The sequence below is a fragment of the Acanthochromis polyacanthus genome, chromosome 7, assembly GCF_021347895.1.
Source record: "Acanthochromis polyacanthus isolate Apoly-LR-REF ecotype Palm Island chromosome 7, KAUST_Apoly_ChrSc, whole genome shotgun sequence".
NCBI classification, from domain to species: Eukaryota; Metazoa; Chordata; class Actinopteri; family Pomacentridae; genus Acanthochromis; species Acanthochromis polyacanthus.
Window position 1 is genome coordinate 13,651,158 of NC_067119.1, and position 21,536 is coordinate 13,672,693.

At 39.1% G+C, this 21,536-nt stretch overlaps 1 protein-coding gene across 1 annotated transcript in view; it reads left to right on the top strand.

Annotated features, from left to right (window-relative positions):
* The window catches only part of msh3 (mutS homolog 3 (E. coli)), a 51,433-nt gene that overhangs the window by 16,000 nt on the left and 13,897 nt on the right, over positions 1-21,536 (top strand). Inside the window, exons 14-21 of the mRNA XM_022192324.2 lie at positions 2,740-2,927; positions 3,963-4,131; positions 4,423-4,487; positions 5,759-5,875; positions 6,107-6,214; positions 8,324-8,438; positions 8,922-9,079; positions 20,863-21,049. Coding sequence (XP_022048016.1) covers positions 2,740-2,927; positions 3,963-4,131; positions 4,423-4,487; positions 5,759-5,875; positions 6,107-6,214; positions 8,324-8,438; positions 8,922-9,079; positions 20,863-21,049 — 1,107 coding nt within the window. The remainder of the gene's footprint in view (positions 1-2,739; positions 2,928-3,962; positions 4,132-4,422; positions 4,488-5,758; positions 5,876-6,106; positions 6,215-8,323; positions 8,439-8,921; positions 9,080-20,862; positions 21,050-21,536) is intronic.

Sequence of the window (21,536 nt, forward strand, 5' to 3'; positions counted from 1 at the left end):
GTGACACCGAAGAACGAACTGCAGCTCTAAACGGAAAAAAAATCTGACACAGGAGGTGAAAAGCAGAACTCCAATTTCTTGTCAATTTGCAGAAAAATGAAAGCCAAGACAATTTTTTCTCATCCTCTCTCTCTCTCTCTCTCTCTCTCTCTCTCTCTCTCTTTTCTTTTTTTTTTTACGGCGGTGCCTCTTGATTAACGACAGGGAGCCATCGCCTCAGTGGCACTTACCTGATTGTCTGACAGTCTCATTTCCCCTCGGACCCATCTTTGAAATGTCACAGGGATTCATTCTGTGTGTGTTGTACGGAGATGAGAGCGCCACTTTGGTCTGATGTCTTGCTTCATGTTCAACTTTCTGACTCTTTCATCTATTGTACAAAGAAAATGATCAAACATCATTGAGCGCAGACACACGGTGGAAACACAGAGGGGCCCTAATTGTCGTTTTGCCCATCAGTGGATAAATGGGCCTGTGTGTAATGGCCTGTGTCTCTGTGGCTCCAATGACATAATGGGAGGGAGGGCATGCTTGTGGACTCTGGTTGCTCTCTGTTTGGGTGCATGGAGGAGCATCATTGAGGCTGCAGACATGGGGGAGCATTAAAACTCCACCTTGTGATTAATACCATAAACCACTGTCAGTGTGACCCTCATTAACCCGACGCTCACGACTTGCTACTATATGGTAAAATTACTAATGGCAATACGAAGTCAATGTAATCGATAATAACACCTCCCTTCAGAGGTTTTTATTTGCAGGGTATTGATTAATCACTAACACGACTTGATCTGAAATAATCAGCAGTTTTATTTTAAAGCTGCTGCGTTAATCTTCTTTATTAATTGCATCTTAATAAGACACAGCTATGCTTTTAATGTTGTGGATTCTCAACAGTTGCCAAAAGATTTGGAATTTACACAAAATAAAATGCAATAAAGGCAGCTTTTCCTATTACCTAGGTCAGTTCTCTTATTCGAAGGTGATGATGTATGCAGACTTTGAACCGTCTGAACCCCACAGGCATATTTCAAAAGCATGTTATCTTTTTATAATTTGTCAAAATTACACCATTGATCAGAACCAGAAACTGTAAAAACTGTAAAAATCATTGCATTTTCAACTTTTGGATGATCCTTCAACTACACACCTGTGACATGCTGTTTCACGGGGAAAATTTGCCAAAATTAAGTTTTAACCCTTTACGCTTAAGTGCGTCGTACTAATTTGCATAGGAATTTCAAGAATGTCCGACGGCTGCAAACACGATTATACAAACACTATACGCCGATGGAAAGCTTAGATTCTCATGAATCCGCCGGGATAAACCACTTTCAGATGTGATTACCACAGCGGGTGAGAAAAACACATTTGTCCGACAAAAACAAATATCCATCCATCCGTTCTCTATACACGGCTTCAACGCACACAGCGCGACTCACATTTCCGGGTTCATTAGTACAGACAGAAGAAAAGATTCCACAAAAAACGGCCATAATCCAACCTTTTACATCCAGACAACACAAGCCAGTAAACTATTTTGTCCAAAACATGTCCTGAAGTCGGTATAAAATCCACGAATCGGTCGTTTTCAAGGAAATGCACCTCGCGATGTGCGTCCAATATTCCCTGTATTTTTCGTCATTTTTTTTATTTAAAAATAGAATATTAGCGATTTTTTTTGTACTGAAAACGGCTGGAATTGACTGAAGCTTAAAGGGTTAAATCAGAATACTTGTTCAAAAGCAATTGATTCTACACATCTTTTTAAAAACTGCTTAAACCAGATTCTGTAAAAACTAAAAATCCTGCATTCCTTTGACAACTTGGACAAAATAAATAATTCAGCTGTTACTGACAGTACCGTGGCAAAAGTTCAGGTGCTTTTTTGTTGAATTAGGATGAACTGCAGGTAGCCGATAGTAAACATATGGGAACAAATTCAAAATGTAAGTAGTAAAATGATCATTGTATGCAGAATCACATTTTTTTCCAGTATCGGTAACACCAGAGGCCACTTGAAAATGTTGTACACATTGCTTCCTGTTTCTTTAAATTTTTGTAAAATAAAAAATAAGTAATCAATGAAATTCAAGTTTTTTTTAAATTTTTGAATGGTATAGCAACTGCACAGAAGACATTTGTGATTTCTCTCTATATCTTGTCATAGTTATGCTGTTTCCATAGAGGTGCAGGAATTTATACGAATCTGCAAAAAACTTCCTGGGTTTCAAAGAGTTAAGAAGAATATCCTCGACAGTTCTGCATAAGCCATGAGAATCTGTGTTTTGACAACATTTTTCTCACGTGTGATACAGCAAATCAGCTGTGTGCTTCTCAGCGGGGCGGCTGTGTTTTATGTCCTTGCTGTGATATTCTGGTGACTTGCAGACTGTGCTGCTGCTAATGAGTGGTGTTTCTCAGAGCGTTTGGCTGCAGTTGATGGTCGCTTTTTAAGCTTGGCTGCCACATGCAGTGCAGATGAGATTTAGTGATGTAATCTCGCTGGCTTACAAAATCCCCCAGTAAAGCGACACAACACGCACAAAAATCCATAGCGGTATATAGAAGACATGTCTTGGATTTTGCAGGAGAATAAAGGAAGAATTTGCTCTCTCGGTTTTATGAATTCACCTTCTCATCAGCTGTTGCTCTGATTGCCATTGAGAGATGGACTTCTCACCTATTTATGCCTCATCCAACATTACACTCATGTATGTGTGTGTTTGTGTGCTCCAGTCTTCCACACAGGAGTTTTACCTCATTAGCAGCAGTCTCTCTCGCCTGGGACTGGAACTGCAGACTTTGCTCCCAGCTATCCAGTCACAGATCGGCTCCAAACTGCTCCGAAGTCTCTTGTTGGACACTCCTGACCTGCTGGTCCCAGCACACAGCTTCCTCAAGGTGCTCAATGAAAAGGCAGCAAAGTGAGTATCAAAGAGAGCTAAAAGGAGGCAGTTTGAACGGTCAACGGTGAAACAGACGTACCTAAAAAATCAAGGCTAAACAGAGACAGTGACCGATATACTGTGCCATTTGTTTTGCTTTGTTGCATACATTTATTGTAGTTTTTGGACATAAAGTGCATTGGAGAGGCTAAAGATCACTTTTATGGGTTAATGTATTGATTTTTCACTTTATTTAAAATCTCCATCACAATTTCTTAGAGCCTGAGGGCACCAAAACCCTACAATAATAAAAAAAACAACAACAATCCCTCAAATTTTAAGAGCTGAACTTGCAGCAACATTTATCAAAAATTGCATATTGCTAATTTTGTCCGATTTTTTTCATTGAGATAGATCCAAGGAACCCTTCTGAAGATGCAGTAGTGTTAAAATACTCTAGTTGCACAGCAAAAAGCTCTGAATTCATCACTGTGCTTCAGCCCCCTTTTTACACTCTGGAAATTAGCTATCTTTGACCTGAGAAGCTCCTGTTTCAGCTGCATTTTGCTGGAAAATGCATGAAGAAGCCCGTTCCCACCACAAACCAGTTTTGAATATGCACATTCATTCGCCTTGATTCGTACACTTCTGCTGGCGACACTGCCGTTCCCTTTGGTCCTCTGGAATTGATTTGACATAATTTATTGGGTAATTTCATTCAGTTTGGTTTTTAAACGTTAAAGCATAGTGACAAACCCAGAAGGGCTGACATCAGGTGCCAATGTTCATAATTAATGACTTAAATTAGTCATTGCTCAGAAAAGCACACTGCAACACCATAAAACTGTGCTCAGAAGTGCAAAATCCAGCGCAGTGGGTGACGTTCGAGGCCTGCTGTCACTCCACGTGATGTATGATCAACAGTTGGCATGCAGCACCAGAGTGAAGCACCTCCTAGTGACACTTGGATGCTTTTTTTTTTTTTAACCACTGAGCTGATATCTTCTTCAGAGGCGCTTTTCTGGTGTGATACGTTACCTGCAACTTTAACATTGTGACCGTATTTGTGTACAGATTGGGGAATAAGACAGAGCTCTTCTCGGATCTGTCTGGTTTCCCGGTGCTGCAGGAAAGAACGGAGCAGATCCGAAGCGTCCTCGGTGAGATTCAAGACCATCGCAGAGATGTCCGGCTGACGCTGAAGGCCCCCGCACTCGACTACACGGCCGTCTCTGGACAGGAGGTGTGTGTGTGTGTGTGTGTGTGTGTGTGTGTGTGTGTGTGTGTGTGTGTGTGTGTGTGTGTGTGTGTGTGTGTGTGTGTGTGTGTGTGTGTGTGTGTGTGTGTGTGTGTTTGAGGCTCAGAGTGACAGAAAGGTGGGAGGAGATTGATGGCCCTTTGGGTGGTAATCGCAGCAACAGTGATGATCTGATGTGTGTGTGTGTGTGTGCCAGTTTTAATCAAGAGTGACACGTTATTGTGCCTGTCTGCTGTGGTCTTATTCATCAAAGTCTCGCTCCTCCTCCGCCCTCAGTTTCTGATTGAGGTGAAGAACTCGCTGTCATCTGCTGTTCCACCTGACTGGGTCAAAATCAGCAGGTCAGCTCAGTCACAGTCACTCACACGTATCAGGTTGTTTCTACAAAATATGACAGCGGCAGTGGCTGGGTTTGTAAAATGTCTTCTGTAGTGTTAATTATCACCTTTAAATGAAACTGTTTTTACTGTTGTTCAAGATTTAGCCGCACATTTCTGAGAAAATAGAGGAGTGATGATGTTTTACGCAACATGAACGGAAGTTGTAAATATATCAAAGTATAAAAACATATCTGACTTGTAAGTGTACGCCTTTTAAAATACAAGTAAAAATCATGATACCCACACGTTCCTTTTACATTAAGCCACACTGTGAATTGAAATAAAAGGTAAATGTATAATGTAAGTTGTCATGAACACCATTCTGCTCTTCAAAGATAATAAAATAAAGTTAAAAAAAAGAGTATATTTGCAGATTAATGCTAAACATTTTTTTCTTTAATGGGATAAAAAAATATATGTTATAAAATTACATTTGTTTTTCAAATACCACTTTGATCTTTATTTGGTCAGAATGCACAGACATCAGTCAGTCAGACTTTATTTACACAGCACTTTTCACACAAATACAACACAAAATAGAAAAGTAATAAAAATGAAATAGAACAACACCACCATTTCCACCCCATACCACACCGTTATGTTATAAATGAAGGATTTAAAACTTGGAAAAAAAGTGAAAACACAGCCTAACCAGTCTTACTAACAAATGCAATGAGGACACACCAAATGAGATAAAATGAAATAGAATATCATGAAATAAATTAATTAAATAAAAAGGTAAACAAAGTATCTTTTATTAAAATATAAATAGGGCAAACTAGAAGTCATATTATTAAAAAACAAAATAAGGAAATAAAAAAGGTACATTGAATAGACTAGAATATGTAGATAAGTGAATAAATAGAGAAATCAATAAATAAAGTTAGTTCTAACAAGAGTAACAAGTATATAAATGTTTCAAATCAATCAGAAGTGTGGCTAAAAAGGTAAATCTTGAGTTTACCTTTAAACACATCAACACTCTGCTGCATTCAGGTCTTCTGGAAGGCTGTTCCAGATGTTTGAACCAAGTATTGTAATCTCTATCTGCTCATAAACCACTGACATATGCAACAAATGAGTGTGGGACACAAAACAAAAGAGCTTCAATCTCCAGTAGTTGTTAAAACTCAATATGTGGCACTGTTTTTGTTTTGTTTTTTGTTTTTTTAAATAACACTTTTCAACACCTGTCACTCATCTGTTTGCTCCTCCACCTCTCCTCTCTGCAGCACCAAGGCAGTCAGCAGGTATCACTCTCCTTTCCTGGTCGACCGCTACAAGAAGCTGCTGCAGCTCCGAGAGCAGCTGCTGCTCGACTGCCAGAGGGAATGGACCAGCTTTCTGGAGTATGACAGACACATGCGCGCGCACACACCTGATCATACAGCCAAATGAAAAGCTGCTAAAAACATGTCAGTGTGAAGTTCGGAGTCGTGCCTCCGCCGCTCTCTTCCTGTCAGAATTAGCCTGTTTTAGTCAAGTATGCTGTCGGAGCTGTCGACTCAGAACACGCTATGGCACTTACTTTAATTTACTCTTGAAAATCTCTTTCCTCTCTCTCTCTTTTGTCTTTGTAGTGAGTTTGGGGAGCACTACCACACCATGAAAAGGGCTATTAGTCACCTAGCAACCATGGACTGTCTCCTGTCATTGGCTGAGGTGGCTAAACAAGGGGACTATTGCAGGTGATGTCCTCTCATGATGACCATAAATATTGACGGATGCGTCTGAGGATGCTGTGTGTCTGTGTGTGTCTGTGTGTGTCTGTGTGTGTCTGTGTGTGTCTGTGTGTGTGTGTGCTTGCTTGTGTGTGGGATCCAGTGTGTGGGGGGGCGTCCTGTGTCGTGTCCTATAGTCTGAGACAGGCTGTGTGTGGGTGTGTGCAGCGGGCTGAGCAGTGTGCGTTGCCAGAACACCAACATCTCTCCCACTCACTCACTCACTCACTCACTCACTCACTCACTCACTCACTCACACACATGCACACACTCTCAGTCTCACATGCACCTTTATATTGTCTATTTCTGCGCATCTCACAGTTTCTGCTTTTCTTCTGTCCGCATCCCAGTGCTGCAGGCATTCTTTTTTTTTTTTTTTTTTTTGCAGTATTTGTACAACTTAGGTGCCAGTTTTTCTTGTATTTTAGCACTGCTTTTTTTTTGTTTAATTCACTCGGACAGCTAATGTGTGTGTGCGTTTAGTGTATTGTAGTTTTTTAGTATGGACTGCTCTGCTCTGATGGGTGCATTGACAGGCCTGTTATTGTGTTAGCATAGGTACAGTTGTGGAAAAAATAAGTGTATCCCATTGAAATTGTTGCAAACATTTCATCCAGTTTGAATCAAGGGTTTTTCTTCCTCTTCCCATATTTTTATTTGCTCCAGACTCTGGACTGGAATGACAACAGACCTCTGTGGAACCAGCACAACCACGACTAGAAGTAGAGAGAATTAAAGAATTCCTTCTGTGCAGTATGATTTTATTTATTTTTACAAAGCTGAATTTCTTTGATTTATTATTGAACAAGAAGTTAAAAAAAAACTGGAACAAACATGTACTACATTTTTCCAAGTTCCCACAAGAAAAATGCTGCAACATATGACAGATATTTTACTACTTACATTTTTTTGAAGGTATTTTTCGGGGCTTTTTAGCCTTTTGAAAGTGAAGAGAGACAGGAAACGTGGCGAGAAGAGTAGTCTGCAGTTCAGCCTAGTTCAACCCAAAAGTCCGTGAATTTTTGTCACATGACAGTTGATCGCAGCTAAGCCCCTAATATTTTTATGGTTATGCCAATGAGCACAGAATTTTTTTGTCTTTCATAAAATTAGTTTGGAGCAAAGGATTAATTTTTGGCAAATTTTTAAATGAGGCATGTTGAATAAAGTGATTTTGTTGAACTGCAACGTTTTTAAGCTTAGGTTTAGTTAAGTGTTTTGACAGTACGGCTTTTCTTTGATTCTTAGTTCAAACGCTGCCAGAAAGTTGAAAAACTGACCATTCTTTCTGTCTTTACAGTGTCTGGCTCTGATAAATAGGCTCACTTTGTCAATTTATTCATTTATCTTCAGATAACATGCCTTTCAAAGCTGCCATCGGCTTGTGTGGTTCAGAGGTTTATTAAAGGTGATATACTCAAGCAAATGACACACAACACTGACACTTTGTAGAGATGTTTTATAATTTAGCTAATTAAAAAAAACTTGGAAAAGATGTCATACGGATAGAGTTCATACGTTTACCACAAGTTCAAATCATTAAAAGTTGTTGTCCCAGATAAAGTGCCAATATTTAGAAGCCCCATGGCGAGTAACAGGTGTTTTATTTAGACCTCTGTCATTAAAGGTCTGGTGTTCTGTTTGGTTTTCAAGTGTGTCATGTCTTCATGCCAAGATCCGAGGAGCTCTCTGAGACCTTCTGAAGAAGAAGGTTGTGGATGGCTGTGAGTCCGGCAAAGGATTCAGAAAGATTTTTCAAATGAGTCACTCCACTGTGGGGACAATCATCTGTCATCTTTATCTGTGCAAAGTGTTGTTTTAATTGACATGTTTATGTGATGAAATATCTGTGAATGTATTTATTTATTGTTTGCATTGTCAGTTATCCCTGTTCTCCTTTAAAATTCAGCATCAGTCATGGTCTTAATGTTTAGACAGTAAATGCGGCAGCAAAGGGAGAAAGGAAGGAGCAGTTCACAGTTTGATGATGAGATTCAGTGTCAGGTCACTCAGAGTTAGTCTTGTTACCTCTGTAAATGTGTGTGCTTAACTGAATGTGTTCTCTGTTGTGTTCAGGCCAGAGGTGTGTGAAAGTCAGCACCAGATTATCATCAGGGACGGCAGACATCCTGCTATAGACCTGCTAATGGGAGAGCACAACCAGTATGTGCCCAACAACACTGAACTACAGGTACACACACACACACACACACACACACACACACACACACACACACACACACACACACACACACACACACACACACACACACACACACACACACACACACACACAGGTTCATTCAGAGAGCTTTGAAACATACACACTTGCCTGCTCACTACCTCATTGAGACAGTGCTGCCGAAACAAAATCGCTACAACACACAGACATGATCACACAACACACATGAATACACACATGGAGACTCGCACGACACCACACACACACGCTTCCTCGCTCACTGCTGGAGTGGGTGTAGGTTAATCTTGCCACAGAAACACAAGCCAATAGGAAGAGAAGCCAAGCTTTCAGTCCACCCACCTCTTCAGCTGTGCAGGACAGCATGCAAATATCTTATTCTGTCTCTCTCCTCGTTTGCCTTCTGTCTATGTCACAGTTATTCTCTCCTCTCCTCTCCTCTCCTCTCCTCTCCTCTCCTCTCCTCTCCTTTAGGGTGGTGGCAGGAGAACTATGATAATCACTGGGCCTAATATGGGGGGTAAGAGCTCCTACATCCGCCAGGTTGCCATTATCTGTGTCATGGCTCAGATGGGCTCCTATGTTCCGGCCTCTGAGGCCTGTCTGGGCATCCTGGATGGCATTTACACCAGGTATGAACACGAGCACATGTGGAACCTACATAGCTGTGAATGGATCAAATGAAACACCACAGAGGGACAAAAATGACAAAACACTGCATTTGATAAGAACGTAAGGTCACTACATGTTCATTAAATAAAGCAAATTATCGCCATGATTGAGGTTTAGTCGTCGTTTGTATCCTAAAAGATACATACAAATCTGAATTAGTTTGATTTAATGTTGCCACATAATGATGCATAGTTAACAAGGGATTTGTTAGATACTCAACAAAGAAAAGACACAATCTGCAAAATCTGCTGTGATTTTACCTTAATTTTATTTGTGATATTGGCAAAAGGAAAAAAATATAGATGAGAAAGTGTCCTTCTGGCTTCCTTTTGTAGGGCAAAGAGAGAATTTATAATTACCGCCTGAACCCCCAAACCTTCTGGTTCCTTTAAGAGCATTTTAGGTTGAAAAATCTCCAAAACTGCACCATCATTCAAAGCCAGAAACTGTTAAAATTTAAAAAAAACCAAGTTGGATTTTAAGCTTTCCAATAGTCCTTAAGGTACTCATCTGTGATGCGATTATATTATACTGATTCCATCAGTATAAGTAACCCCATCTAAGCTTCACATTGTGATATTTCACCTAATCACTGCAGATGTCTAATTTGAAAATTCACCAATAATACACCATTTGAAATAACCCGATTTGGTAAAAAAGGAAATATTCTGAACTACTTTGCACATTGATGAAGATGTGAATGACTCGGCTGTAGCCAACATTCACAAGACAAAAATTCAGGGACTATTTGGCTTAATTGTGTTGATTTTTGTTCCACAGAGCAGATGGAGACAAGTATGGAAACAAGTAAAGACATAAGTAGGAAAATATCCATAATATATGAAGTTACTGTGTTATCCAGTGTTGCTTACCTGTGGGCAAACAGTTGTACAAAGTTTTTATTTTTAGAAAATAAATATTAGAACAAAATAAAAAAAAGACAAGAAATTAAAAATAATATGTATTTTTTTTCTTTTTTTATGATACAGTGCTTTATATTACAGTAAAATTTGAACCCACAATGAGTAAAAATGAGACAAAAACACTTTCAGGGTTTAAAGGGTTAACTTTGCCCTCTGTAGTTTGATATACAACAAGGTCAAAAACACAGTCTGCTAAACCTACTGTAAATTAAGCTTTATTTCATTTTGTGATGACAAGAACGTTAAAAAATGCCAAAAAAAGAAAGTGTTCTGCAGGCAGAGCAAGAATTCCCTTTGTGATGAGCAGAAGTGTGTGATGCAACAAAGATGGGAAAAAAAAACACGGCAGGAGAACACCAGTGAGCTTCTTATTACCTGGCTGGTGTCGTTCAGATTCAGAAAAAAATATGTTAATGTACAGCATTTTCCAGAAAACATTAAAAAATGAGGTTTTAAACATGATTTGAGCAGTTACTTGAGTAGTAGTGCATTTTAATTTACAGATCTGATTAATGAACAGTTTGTGTCCTTGCAAAGCCCCAAACTGTTAGGTACTGAGGGAAACTTTATTTACTTTCATCCTTTTTGTTCTAAGTTCATAAAACAGCAAAATACATAATGTGCACCACACTTGATAAACCTCCAAATTTCATAATCAGTTCCTTCCTTCTGTCCACTCAATTCAGTCCAGCCCAAGATTCTTAAAAACTTAAACCCAAAAGCTAAGCCTGATCTGGATGTTTACAGATGTGAGCCAAATTCATCTCATTACACTATTATAAAGTCTAAAACCCCCAGCTGATTTTCTCATGGATAAAAGTAGTCATGTGTACACACACATGCACACAGATACATACTGTTGGTGTGCTGACAAGGCTGCGGCTCCCACTGGTTTAATGCATGAGAACATGCTTAAACCCACAAAAAAAGACAATTGCACACATCTGCGAGCCATTAGGTCTAATCACATAGTGCAGCAGAGGCAGAATAACGGAGACCATGTACCAGCCTGTGTTCCGCACTAATATGTAGTCAGGACTGGAAACTACATGCAGAGCTCACTGCTACTCTGATCATAATGAGAATCATCAGCAGGCAAAAAACAGATCCTCTCAAACAAAGCGTTATTGTCTGAGGGCTTCTACAATAAAGGGAGCTGTACCGTATCGAACCACGATGGAACAATAGATTCATCCTTGTCAAAAAACTCTTGTTCATCTTTTTCTTGCCTCCTCTTACACACCTACCTCCTGCGTGGTGAAGAGCAAAATGGGATTATGGGGGATTAGTCTGAGTGTCAGTCCTAAAAATAAACTCGACCGTGCCGCACATAATGAAGGTGACACTATTTAAATGAAGTATTTTTTTGTTTGTTTCAGCGTGAGGGACTTCTTTTTTGTCAGGTCGCATTAATAAAGGTGAAAGTGTGCCCTGTTATTGTTGTCATGGTCACAGGCTAAGAAAGGTATTACTTGCTTAATGTGTTTGTTTCTGTCCATTAGCGGAGAAAAAAACACTGTATCCTGCAGATGCACACTTGTGTAAAATTCTGCATAATTTATGAGTTTTATATACGTGTGCTTATGTATGAATGTATATTCATGATGCTGCTTTAAAGTGTGAGTGTGTCGTTCTTTACGGATGTCTCATCCTTAACCTGGCTGCCAGGAAAAACAAACCTCTAGATGCTGGTGTCACAGAGACGCTGTTACAATCAGGCTGTTGTCTTTTTTCTTTACAGCTGCATTTAATGATTGATTTATTCATCTCCTCTAGAAAGTCCACTCTAGCAGTTTCATATGGAGATGTCAGTTCACACCAGTTTCAAAAAACAGAGCAGTCTGAATGATTATGACACATTGTGGTGTTTGGATTATGAATTTTTTAAAGGTGTTTTTATTGCATAGAGGAATAAAAAAATGCTAAAGTTAAAAACCTATAGAGAGTATTTCTATAGTTTGTCTAGATGTTTCTATACTGAATTATCTTGTATTCAAAGCATTAACACACAAAAGTGCAACAGCGTCTTCTACCTGCCAACCTTTCTTTTCCTCATCTAAAATACTAGTAAAAAGAAAATTGATATCAGCGTTGATACATAAATTAGGATCAACAACTTCATAAATCATTTCAAAAAGTAACAGAGGGAAAAAAACGGAATAAAAAATTAAATACAATTAAATATAGAAGAAATACAGTTTATTTTGCATTTGTCTTGACGATGGCCCTCACAGCCATCCTTCAGTGTGGGGGTTTATTTCTTTTAAATACATTTTATATAATGTGTATTATTAATATCTTGATGTCATTGTGATAGTTGTAATGTGATACAGTACATTTTAATTGTATTTATGAATAGAGTAACAGGTGTAAACAATATGTTTTTCCAGCTCAGATGGAGGTAAGCACAAAAATATGAATAAACAAAGGCTTCTAAAATAAATTCTCTTCTTGCTCTACCTAAGGCTGTCTGAAGAACACTTTCAACATCACAAACAATATTAAGCTGACTTTACCGTAGGTTTGGAAGATTGTGTTTTTGGCCTTGTTGTATATGTAACTACAGAGGGCAACATTACCCCTTTGAACCCTGAGAGTCTTTTTTGTCACATTTTTTCTCACTGTGGGCTCATTTTTCACTGCACCTCTATGAAAACAACAAAACCTTTTCCCCAAGAAAACTCAAAAGGAACTTTTGTGCAGTATTACAAAGTTAAAATGCCATAAATCACTAAAAAGCAGACCAAAATGTCTTTGATTATTTATTTTACAACAATAAAACACACATGGAATTAGCATATACAACATTTTCCAAGTGCCCACAGGTGTGACCAATACTGGAAGAAATCGTGAATCTACCTACTACTGGTATTTTACTACTTACATTTTTGATTTGTTTCCAGACTTGTTTCCTATCTCCTCTGCGTATACACAGCCTGCAGTTCAACCCAGTTTTAATTTTTTGTCTTAATGTCACGTCACCGGCTTCTCAGTTGTGAAAAAGACAGAAGATTTTTTGTCTTTTTTGTTTATTTTTTTATTGAATCCTGGTAGAACACAGTTTATTTTTGTCTTTCTTTCTACTGAGATGAGAAATGAAGTAATTTTGACACAATATCACAGTTCTAAGCTGAGATTTGGATAATTATGTCCCAGATAAGTATCTCTGTCTGGAGAGGACTGTCGTAAAGTTGAAAATCTAAGGATTCTTTTTGTTATTACAGTTTCTGGCTCTAACAAATGGTGTAATTTCAAACACAGCATGGTGTTCAAGCCTACTGGTGGGCTTTGGAGTTCAAAAGTTTAAATTGGAGAGCTAATGATGTAAATGTTGGTAGAAATGACTGGAAATGAGGGGAAAGGGACCTGTGGGATGACGTAATGAAGGTTCCCAGCTCATGGTTGGCACTTTGAAGCGCCATCACATCTACTTTTTTAAAAATCTGAATATTTCGAGGGAAAACCAAACACACCAACGAACAAAAAAAAAAAACGTAGGTTTGAGTAATAGTTGGTGCTTGTTTATGGATCAGACTTTGATTTAGGCAGTAATTGATGTCAGCTTTAGATCAGCCGTAGTTTGAAGGTCTACAGAAGTAAAGCAACACAGAACTGTGCATGTGTTTGCCTCTGTTGCTTCGTCAGGTCTTTGACTGAGGTTCGAGGTTAATATTCTCCTTTTCTCTCAGATACAATGCAGCTCGCAGCTAATTGCCGTCTTCAGAGAAAAACGCACCCACACTGTAGCCGCCGTCCTCCCTTCACCTCCTCTGTTACCTCTGTCGTCCTATCAGTTTCTAATTGGACTGCTCGTCCTCTCTCTGTCGCAGAGTGTTAAGATCCTGAGCAGAATCTGTCTTGATAATAAACGCTCAATCAGTTCCCACCGCTGTGTCAAGCATATTAGATGCAGCGGTGGGAATTGCCTCATCTAGTGTGTGTGCGTGTGTGGGCGCGCGCAGGCGATGTGTGTGTTTGAGTGAGAGGGAGACAGAGGAGAGCTTGTGAGTTTTACTGGAGTGGAGTGTTCAGACTTTGTGGGTTGGGGATAATGAGATGCTGCGTAGGTGTCTAATGGGATATCCTGTCTGAACTGATCCATATGATTGATTATCAGACAGGATAAAGAGAATAATCTGGAGATTGGTTTAAAGCTGCATGCCACTTCACAGACTGTTTGTTTTGGTTTCTTGCTCACTCAAATGTGCTACTGTGTTCTTGCTATTATTTCTCTTTCACAAATTGGCCGTCCATTAGCATAATTCTACACGTGTTTGTTTTGCAGACGTTACACCAGCGGCCTGCGTGTGTCTGACAGATGCTGATGTGCACGTTTGCAGCTGCTGTGTGTGTGCTTTCTTGCCAGTATTGAGTCCTGAAGGTTATAGAGCACATTCTTCCATCCCTTCATGGTTGTTATGGAAACAGCGAGAGGAAGCAGAATGTAAAACTGTGTTTTGAAAGGACCTTTAATCGACCATGGACTCTTAGCAGTGATTATACCGTGTTTTGATAAAGTCTTTAGCAGGCTCCCCTCCCATCAGAAAATGCAGCCTTTTTTTTCTGCATCTTTTTTTTTTTTTCTTCCTTGAGGTCCAGAAATGTGACTGATATCCTCGCAACACCTCACCAAAAGCAGCGAGTGTTTTGTTGCCAGCAGGTTTTCAGTGCAGCATCAGCACCGAGGTGGGTGTTGTACACATGTTGAGCATGTGGAAAAAATGCTCTATCCTACATCGACTCGTTCTGTCCTTTGAGTTTTTCTAGTGCTGCGGCGTCAGAGAGCCTCTGCCATCTTGTAGGCAGCATACAGAGCTGGTTAGGCCTTTGGTGTTCAGTCAGACCTGGAGGTTTAAATCAAACAGGACTGAACTCTGCAGAAAGCCACGATTCAAAACGGTAGAACGAATCTGAAGAGAACATGGCAACATAATCGACAAAGGCTATGTGATAAAGTGCTAACATGAATCTTCTTTTATCTGGATGAAATGATGTGCTGCTCAGCTTCATTCTTTGTTTTTGGTTCTTTATGTGGATTCCCATTAGCTTACACAAAGTGGTCTCTTGAACTGAAATTTAAAACCATGCAACACTGGACACTTGGAACACCAAATTAGGAAGAAAAAGCACATTAATAGAAGTGAAAAAATTGACTGATTTCATAACTAACATCAAAGAGAAACAAAGGACACATTAATGGTCCTACAATGTCCCCCCTTTGAACAAATGAATGAAAGTCTCCCATGTGCCAAGAATATGTCTTTCAGTTTTTCAGTTCAGATTACTGCAGAGATGGTTAATTTTACCATGACTGCAAAACCTGTGTCTGTAGCTTTAAATGAAGCTGAACTGCTGCCATCCCCCTTCAGGAAGAAGACTCTCTCTGCATCTGCGATAAACAGGGTGGCCGCCAGCACAGACATGAATGAGTGTGCTTCACGAGGACTTCCTATCGCTTTTAACTTTCTGTCTGAGAGATCATTTTACATGGAAATGGTCCAGAATTCAGCAAAACATAGCAGCTCAGTAAAAATGTTATTGCCCTGTAAAGCTGGGAGGCCGACTAGTTCAGGAATGGTAGAAGTAAATGTCTTTGCATCAGCTTTTACTTACCACCTCCAAGTTTTAACAACCACAAAACACAGTAAAAATGGATTTTTACTACAGGGAACCTTAAAGGAAAAATGCGTGTGGTCCATATAGACTTACCTTAAAATTACATTTAAGAATGGAAACCCATCAAAAACAATAGAAAGAACAGCAACATTTAAAAAATGAAACAAATCCACCATAGAAAATGTAGCAGAGGTGGTGTTTCTAGCTGTTGTTGGGGCAGTGTTATCACTCAGTGGTCTGTGCACTAATTATGTTTTTGTCAGCGGATAATTAACGTGACTTGAGGTTCTCTGTGAAATACTTGCAGCTCTGTTATAATGAAGTCTAATAGCAGAACTTGCATCAGTGCTAACGCTATATCTAAGACTTGCTGATTGTATATCAGATCCAGTAAACGACAGCCTGATATCAGCCTGTGCTGTATCACAATGTGTTTTGCTTCTTGAGGGCAAAGCTGATATATATTTATTCTCTCCTCTGTATCAGTTTGTCACTTTGAAATTTAATTTGTTACTTTGTGAGTTTGGTAATAGAAGACGGTTGAAGAGCACATTTATGCTGTTGTGCTTCGGTTTTTGACTTTCTGCTCAAAAAACTAAATGAGATGATAACAGCAGTGGATTCACTGATCAAACTAAGAGCAATATGGCAATTTAAGAAGACAAAATCACCAGTCTGAAAGCAAAGAAGGATCCGTGATTGCCAGATAGACACTTGAAATGCGAAAATACAATAAATGGATTCTATTTTCAGGATCAGTGTGTTTGGCTGGAAGGTGGGACTCAGTGAGACCAGCAGGACACCCAGCTGGTGGAGCGTTGCTGTGTTTCTGCTGTACGTTCCCTCATCAGTGAACAACACTGTTCTTTTTAATCTGATTCTTCCCAGCACTATGGATCGCTCATAATTTCCCCAGAGTTTTGGCCATGCATTCAGACGCACGCTATGAATTAACTGATGAAATGTAGCAGCATGTCTGCCACACCTCCCCTCCTAAATGGCATGTGGTGTAACCATGGCAACTCATGTGTTAGCGGCTCCAGCTGGTGGTTTCATTCATAGGTACTATGCTGAAGGTCAGTCAGGACAGGAAGAGACAGATTTAGAGGTGAGAAACAGTGACTGGCAGAGAGATGCGGCATCTGCGATCCAGCTGGAGTCGAGTTTCTATCAGATGAGTCAATTCTCTGTCTGTCGGTCTTTATGGGAGCATCGCAGGAGCTCAAAAACGGCCTCTGAGGCTTGTGGAGAATTCAACACGTTGTCATTATATCGCTAATCAGTAAGCAGCTATTGACGTGGACTTGAGGTGGTCTCATTCCACTGTTTTTGATTTTCTGTCATTGACCTTAAATTCCTGTAACATCGTTCAGTATCATTTACCTTAAAGTGTTTGCCAATACATTGATTTCATGCATTCTACGCTGTCTGGTAAATCTGTGTGAAGTGTACAACTTCAAGCAAGATAATTTTGTATCCTCAGCCTTTCTCACTTCACTCTGTGAGGCTGGTGTTCCTCTCTACTAAATCTCATTGTGTGAATCTCATTTCAGCCTGATGGATGCTGCCTGCTCATACGAAGGTGCACATGCCTGACACCTCACCAATTATCATTATTAACACCCTTAAAATTGCCATATAATGTGGCCTGTTTTCCTCTGTTTGTGGAAAATGGTTAATGTGACCGTCACAGAGATATTAGATGAGGTGTTGTTACACTCTCTAGTCCTTTTTTTAGAGGTGGCTGTGAGTGAGGAGGAAGAGGTGGTAGAGCAGATCGTCCACTAATTGCATGGTTTCCATTCCGATTCCCTGCCTTGTGAAGGAGTGGAAAAGAGGAAAAAATGTAAAGCAGTCTATTTACCATCTACAATAGACCTGCATTAGGACTCAGGCTGTCAGTAAACTGGAATGCAATGAAAATGACCATTTGGTTAACAGAAATACATTTTGTAACACTTTTGACTCGGTTATCTTAATGGAAATGAATCATCATGATGCCTGTAAGTTTGAAATGAAAGCTGAGTGTAGAGATTAGTTTCCCAAACACTTTGGTCATACAGAAGAGGTTCACCTGGAAAAAAAATATGACTTGAAAGATGTTGATGCGCTTATTTCTCTGTGTCCCGCTGAATGAGGAATGCTGATTGTCTTTAATGAGCTGCTGTCTGCAATGCCTTAGGCTGAATTAAAACAAATTATGAATCATAATAATTAAACAACTTAACCTGAAGGAAATGTAGAAATAGCTGAACGGTCAACTCAATTAACCCGAAACATCAAAAAATACTTTTATGTTGGACTGAAAAATAATTCCTGCCACAGCTTTAAAGAATGCTGAAATGCTGATTGCTGCTTCTTTAAATCTCTGAACCCCCAACGGACCAGTGGGTCAAAAAGGCATGTCTTTTCAATATTATTATTATTATTATTATTATTATTTCTAATCGCCAAATTATACCATGGTAAGAAATCTTCAAACTGTAGATTTTTTAAAACTTTCTAACAGTTCTTGTAACTACTCATGTGCTGTTCCATCAGACGACACAACCAAATCTCATCTTAAAGTTCCATATCATCAAAATCACCTTATTCTACATGTTTCATTTAAAATATTGCCAAAAATACACAGTTTACACTAAACAGATGCTGTAAAAAATCTAAAATTCTGTGTGTCTCAATGCAGCAGAGAAGCTATTAGTGACTCGGCTGTGACCAACAGTCGCTTGACAGAAATTCGAGGCTTGTTTTTTTTTTGGCTAAACTGGGATGAACTGCAGGCAGAGAGGAGACCAGTATGGAAGCACATAAAAAATATAAGTAGCAACATATCTGTAGTGTGAAGAGCCACTGTTTGTTTTTTCAAGTGTTGGTAACACCTGAGGGCATTTGGAAATGTGTTGTCCTTGTTGATTCTAGCTTTTTTTCCTGTTTTTGAGGAAAAAAAATAATTCAGCCTTTTCTTTTTTATGATTCATGACATTATAATTATGTCATACCGAAGATGTTTTTCAGCTCTCTCTACTTCCAGCCATAGTTGCACTGCTTCCACAGAGGTGCAGGACTTAATATGACAGTGAACTGTTTGAGGCCCAGAGGGTTAAAGGAGCATAATGTTGAAGAATAGAGCGGAGTGTCTTATGCACTTGGCACAATACGAGCAAATAAAATGCAATTAACAAATCCATTTGAGCCCTTCTCACCTTTAGCCACATCTCGTAGCAGCTGCTTGACTTCCTCCTTTTTTGTCTGCTCCGTATATAAAAGGCACGTCTTTCTGTTGCTCTCTGGGGTTTTCTTCACACCCGTCCTTTTCACTCTCACTCTCTTTTTATGGCGCATTAGTGTTTCTCCTCGAAAAAGAATGTGTAGGAGCAGGTTCACTGTGAGAAAGATGGCAGATTCTTTGTTTGCCTGTTTGTGGGTGGTTTCGGGATTTCTGGAAGAACAACAGCAGTTTGTTAATTATATGAGTGACTTCATTTTTTGACTTCACATGAAAGTCTGCAGTCGAATGAACACCAATTCAAATTTTCTTGCAACAAATTCTTATAATTACAACTCATCAGTTGTATTTATTTTATTGTTTGATGTTATTTTCTGTTAGATGGCCCTTTTAGTATTTAATGTCTATTTTTCAATGACGGCGGCTTGTGTTTAAGTGCATAGCTTGCTTGAAAATGGCATTTTGTACAGTTAATTCAGTCATATTGCATAAAACTTGCTTCCAAATGTAAATGTGCTACTATATGTATTGTGTGCATTGCTGAGCTTCTGAAAAAGTAAACAAGTTTAAAAAAAAATAATTTAAGTGTTATACTGTATGTTTTCTGTAAATAGCTTAATAGATTTTTAAAAGAGATGAAGAATTGGTAAAAAAAATAAATAAATAAATCTTGTGATACTGAATTTCCTGGTGGGATCAGGATTTTTACTGTGCTTCCAAATGTTGATTATACCAAATCAACAGCCAGGACCTTCATAAATGAAAATGAGCATTAAGCGCAGCAGTTGTTTGTTTTCTTCTGTGTAGTATGTCATAGTGATAGATATCATTCACAGCATCTGGGAGGCCTCACAAGTAAAATTATCATGTCAGAATGTTGTACTTCTGTCACCAGGTTTAATAACTTTCACTTTATGTTCTGTGATGTATATAAGAGTGCTTTATTAATTTTCAGTTATTCTTAAACCCTGAATTCCAAGCAGTTTTTGGGCATTTTTTTTTTGTTCCTTTCACATTTTTGCTAGATGCGATCATTTTCACTGCATTCTAAATTCCTGCACTTCAATGGAAACAGCATAAGCATGTCTAGATGTAGAGAGCATAAAAAAGCAACATACTAGAGAGATTTTACTACGTTCATTTTTTTATTTGTATCCATACCTATCTCTTCTCTGCTCTGTGTAAACACAGCCTGTAGTTCAGCCTATTTCAGCAACACAATCCATGATTTTTTGTCATGTGACTGCAGCTAAGTCACTAATGGCTTCATGGATGTGCCAAGTAGTTCAGAATTTTTTGCTTTTTACAGAATGTTCTCAGTGCTACCATTTTATTTGTGGTAAATGTTTAAATGAGAATTTTGATTAAATATATTACAATTTTAGGTTTAAACTTGGTTAAATTTCTTGATGGATCACCATCTCACAGCTGAATAGTTCACTGGGTGTTAGCAAGTTGAAAATCTGTTTTTATTGTTTCTGCTCTGATAAATTACGTAATTTTGGCGTTTTTTTTAAGCTACATGTCTCAAACCTGCTTGTGGATTTGAGGGTTCATAGAGTTAATAACTGTATGTCCATCATTCTCAGGATTTATTTGTTCCAAATATATAACTTTTCTGAGTGTGATGTCACTACACGGTTGCCATTCTGTAAAGGACAGGAAAAAAATAGATCAAACTGGTATTGAAAGGCATTGATAAATGGCTCCAGATTCACTATATTTCCTGTAATTATTACAACTTTAGGTAAACTTCAGTTGTTTATGCTGTCAGATGCAGCAGGGAAGTCGGTACATGACACTTTTACACTTTTAAACAATCATTTGTGTGCGCAAATGTATCTCACAGAAAAATTGTATGGCTCTATAATGGACTGAACTGACACAATGACCATCTCTGATTAGGACACAACTCTCTCCTGCTCATACTTGTAACATTTGACATGCCTTTTTTTTTCTATGCCTAACTGATTTTCAGGATGGGAGCTTCAGACAACATCTATAAGGGGCGCAGTACGTTCATGGAGGAGCTGACAGAGGCCTCGGAGATAATTTCCCATGCGACAGAACGTTCACTGGTCATCCTTGATGAACTGGGACGAGGCACAAGCACCCACGATGGGATTGCCATTGCCTATGCTACGCTGGAATACTTCATCAGAGACGTAAGTGCATGTTTGTGAATGGAAACTGATAGAAAAAAAATACTGATTTGAAGATATGATGAGTGGGAAAAGAAGAAGAGAAGCACTGATAAAACACTTGGGGCAGGTTACAGAATTTATTTAGTCAAACATGCATCTAGTCATCTCCATAAATCCTCAAGCATCGTGGAAATCTTGACACCAGCCCACTTAATCATCGAGGTAATGGCCTTTGGTTAAGAGGTGTGTGTGTGTGTGTGTGTGTGTGTGTGTGTGTGTGTGTGTGTGTGTGTGTGTGTGTGTGTGTGTGTGTGTGTGTGTGTGTGTGTGTGTGTGTGTGTGTGTGTGTGTGTGTGTGTGTGTGTGTGTGTGTGTGTGTGTGTGTGTGTGTGTGTGTGTGTGTGTGTGTGTGTGTGTGTGTGTGTGTGTGTGTGTGTGTGTGTGTGTGTGTGTGTGTGTGTGTGTGTGTGTGTGTGTGTGTGTGTGTCTGTATTTGTGTTTGATTGCA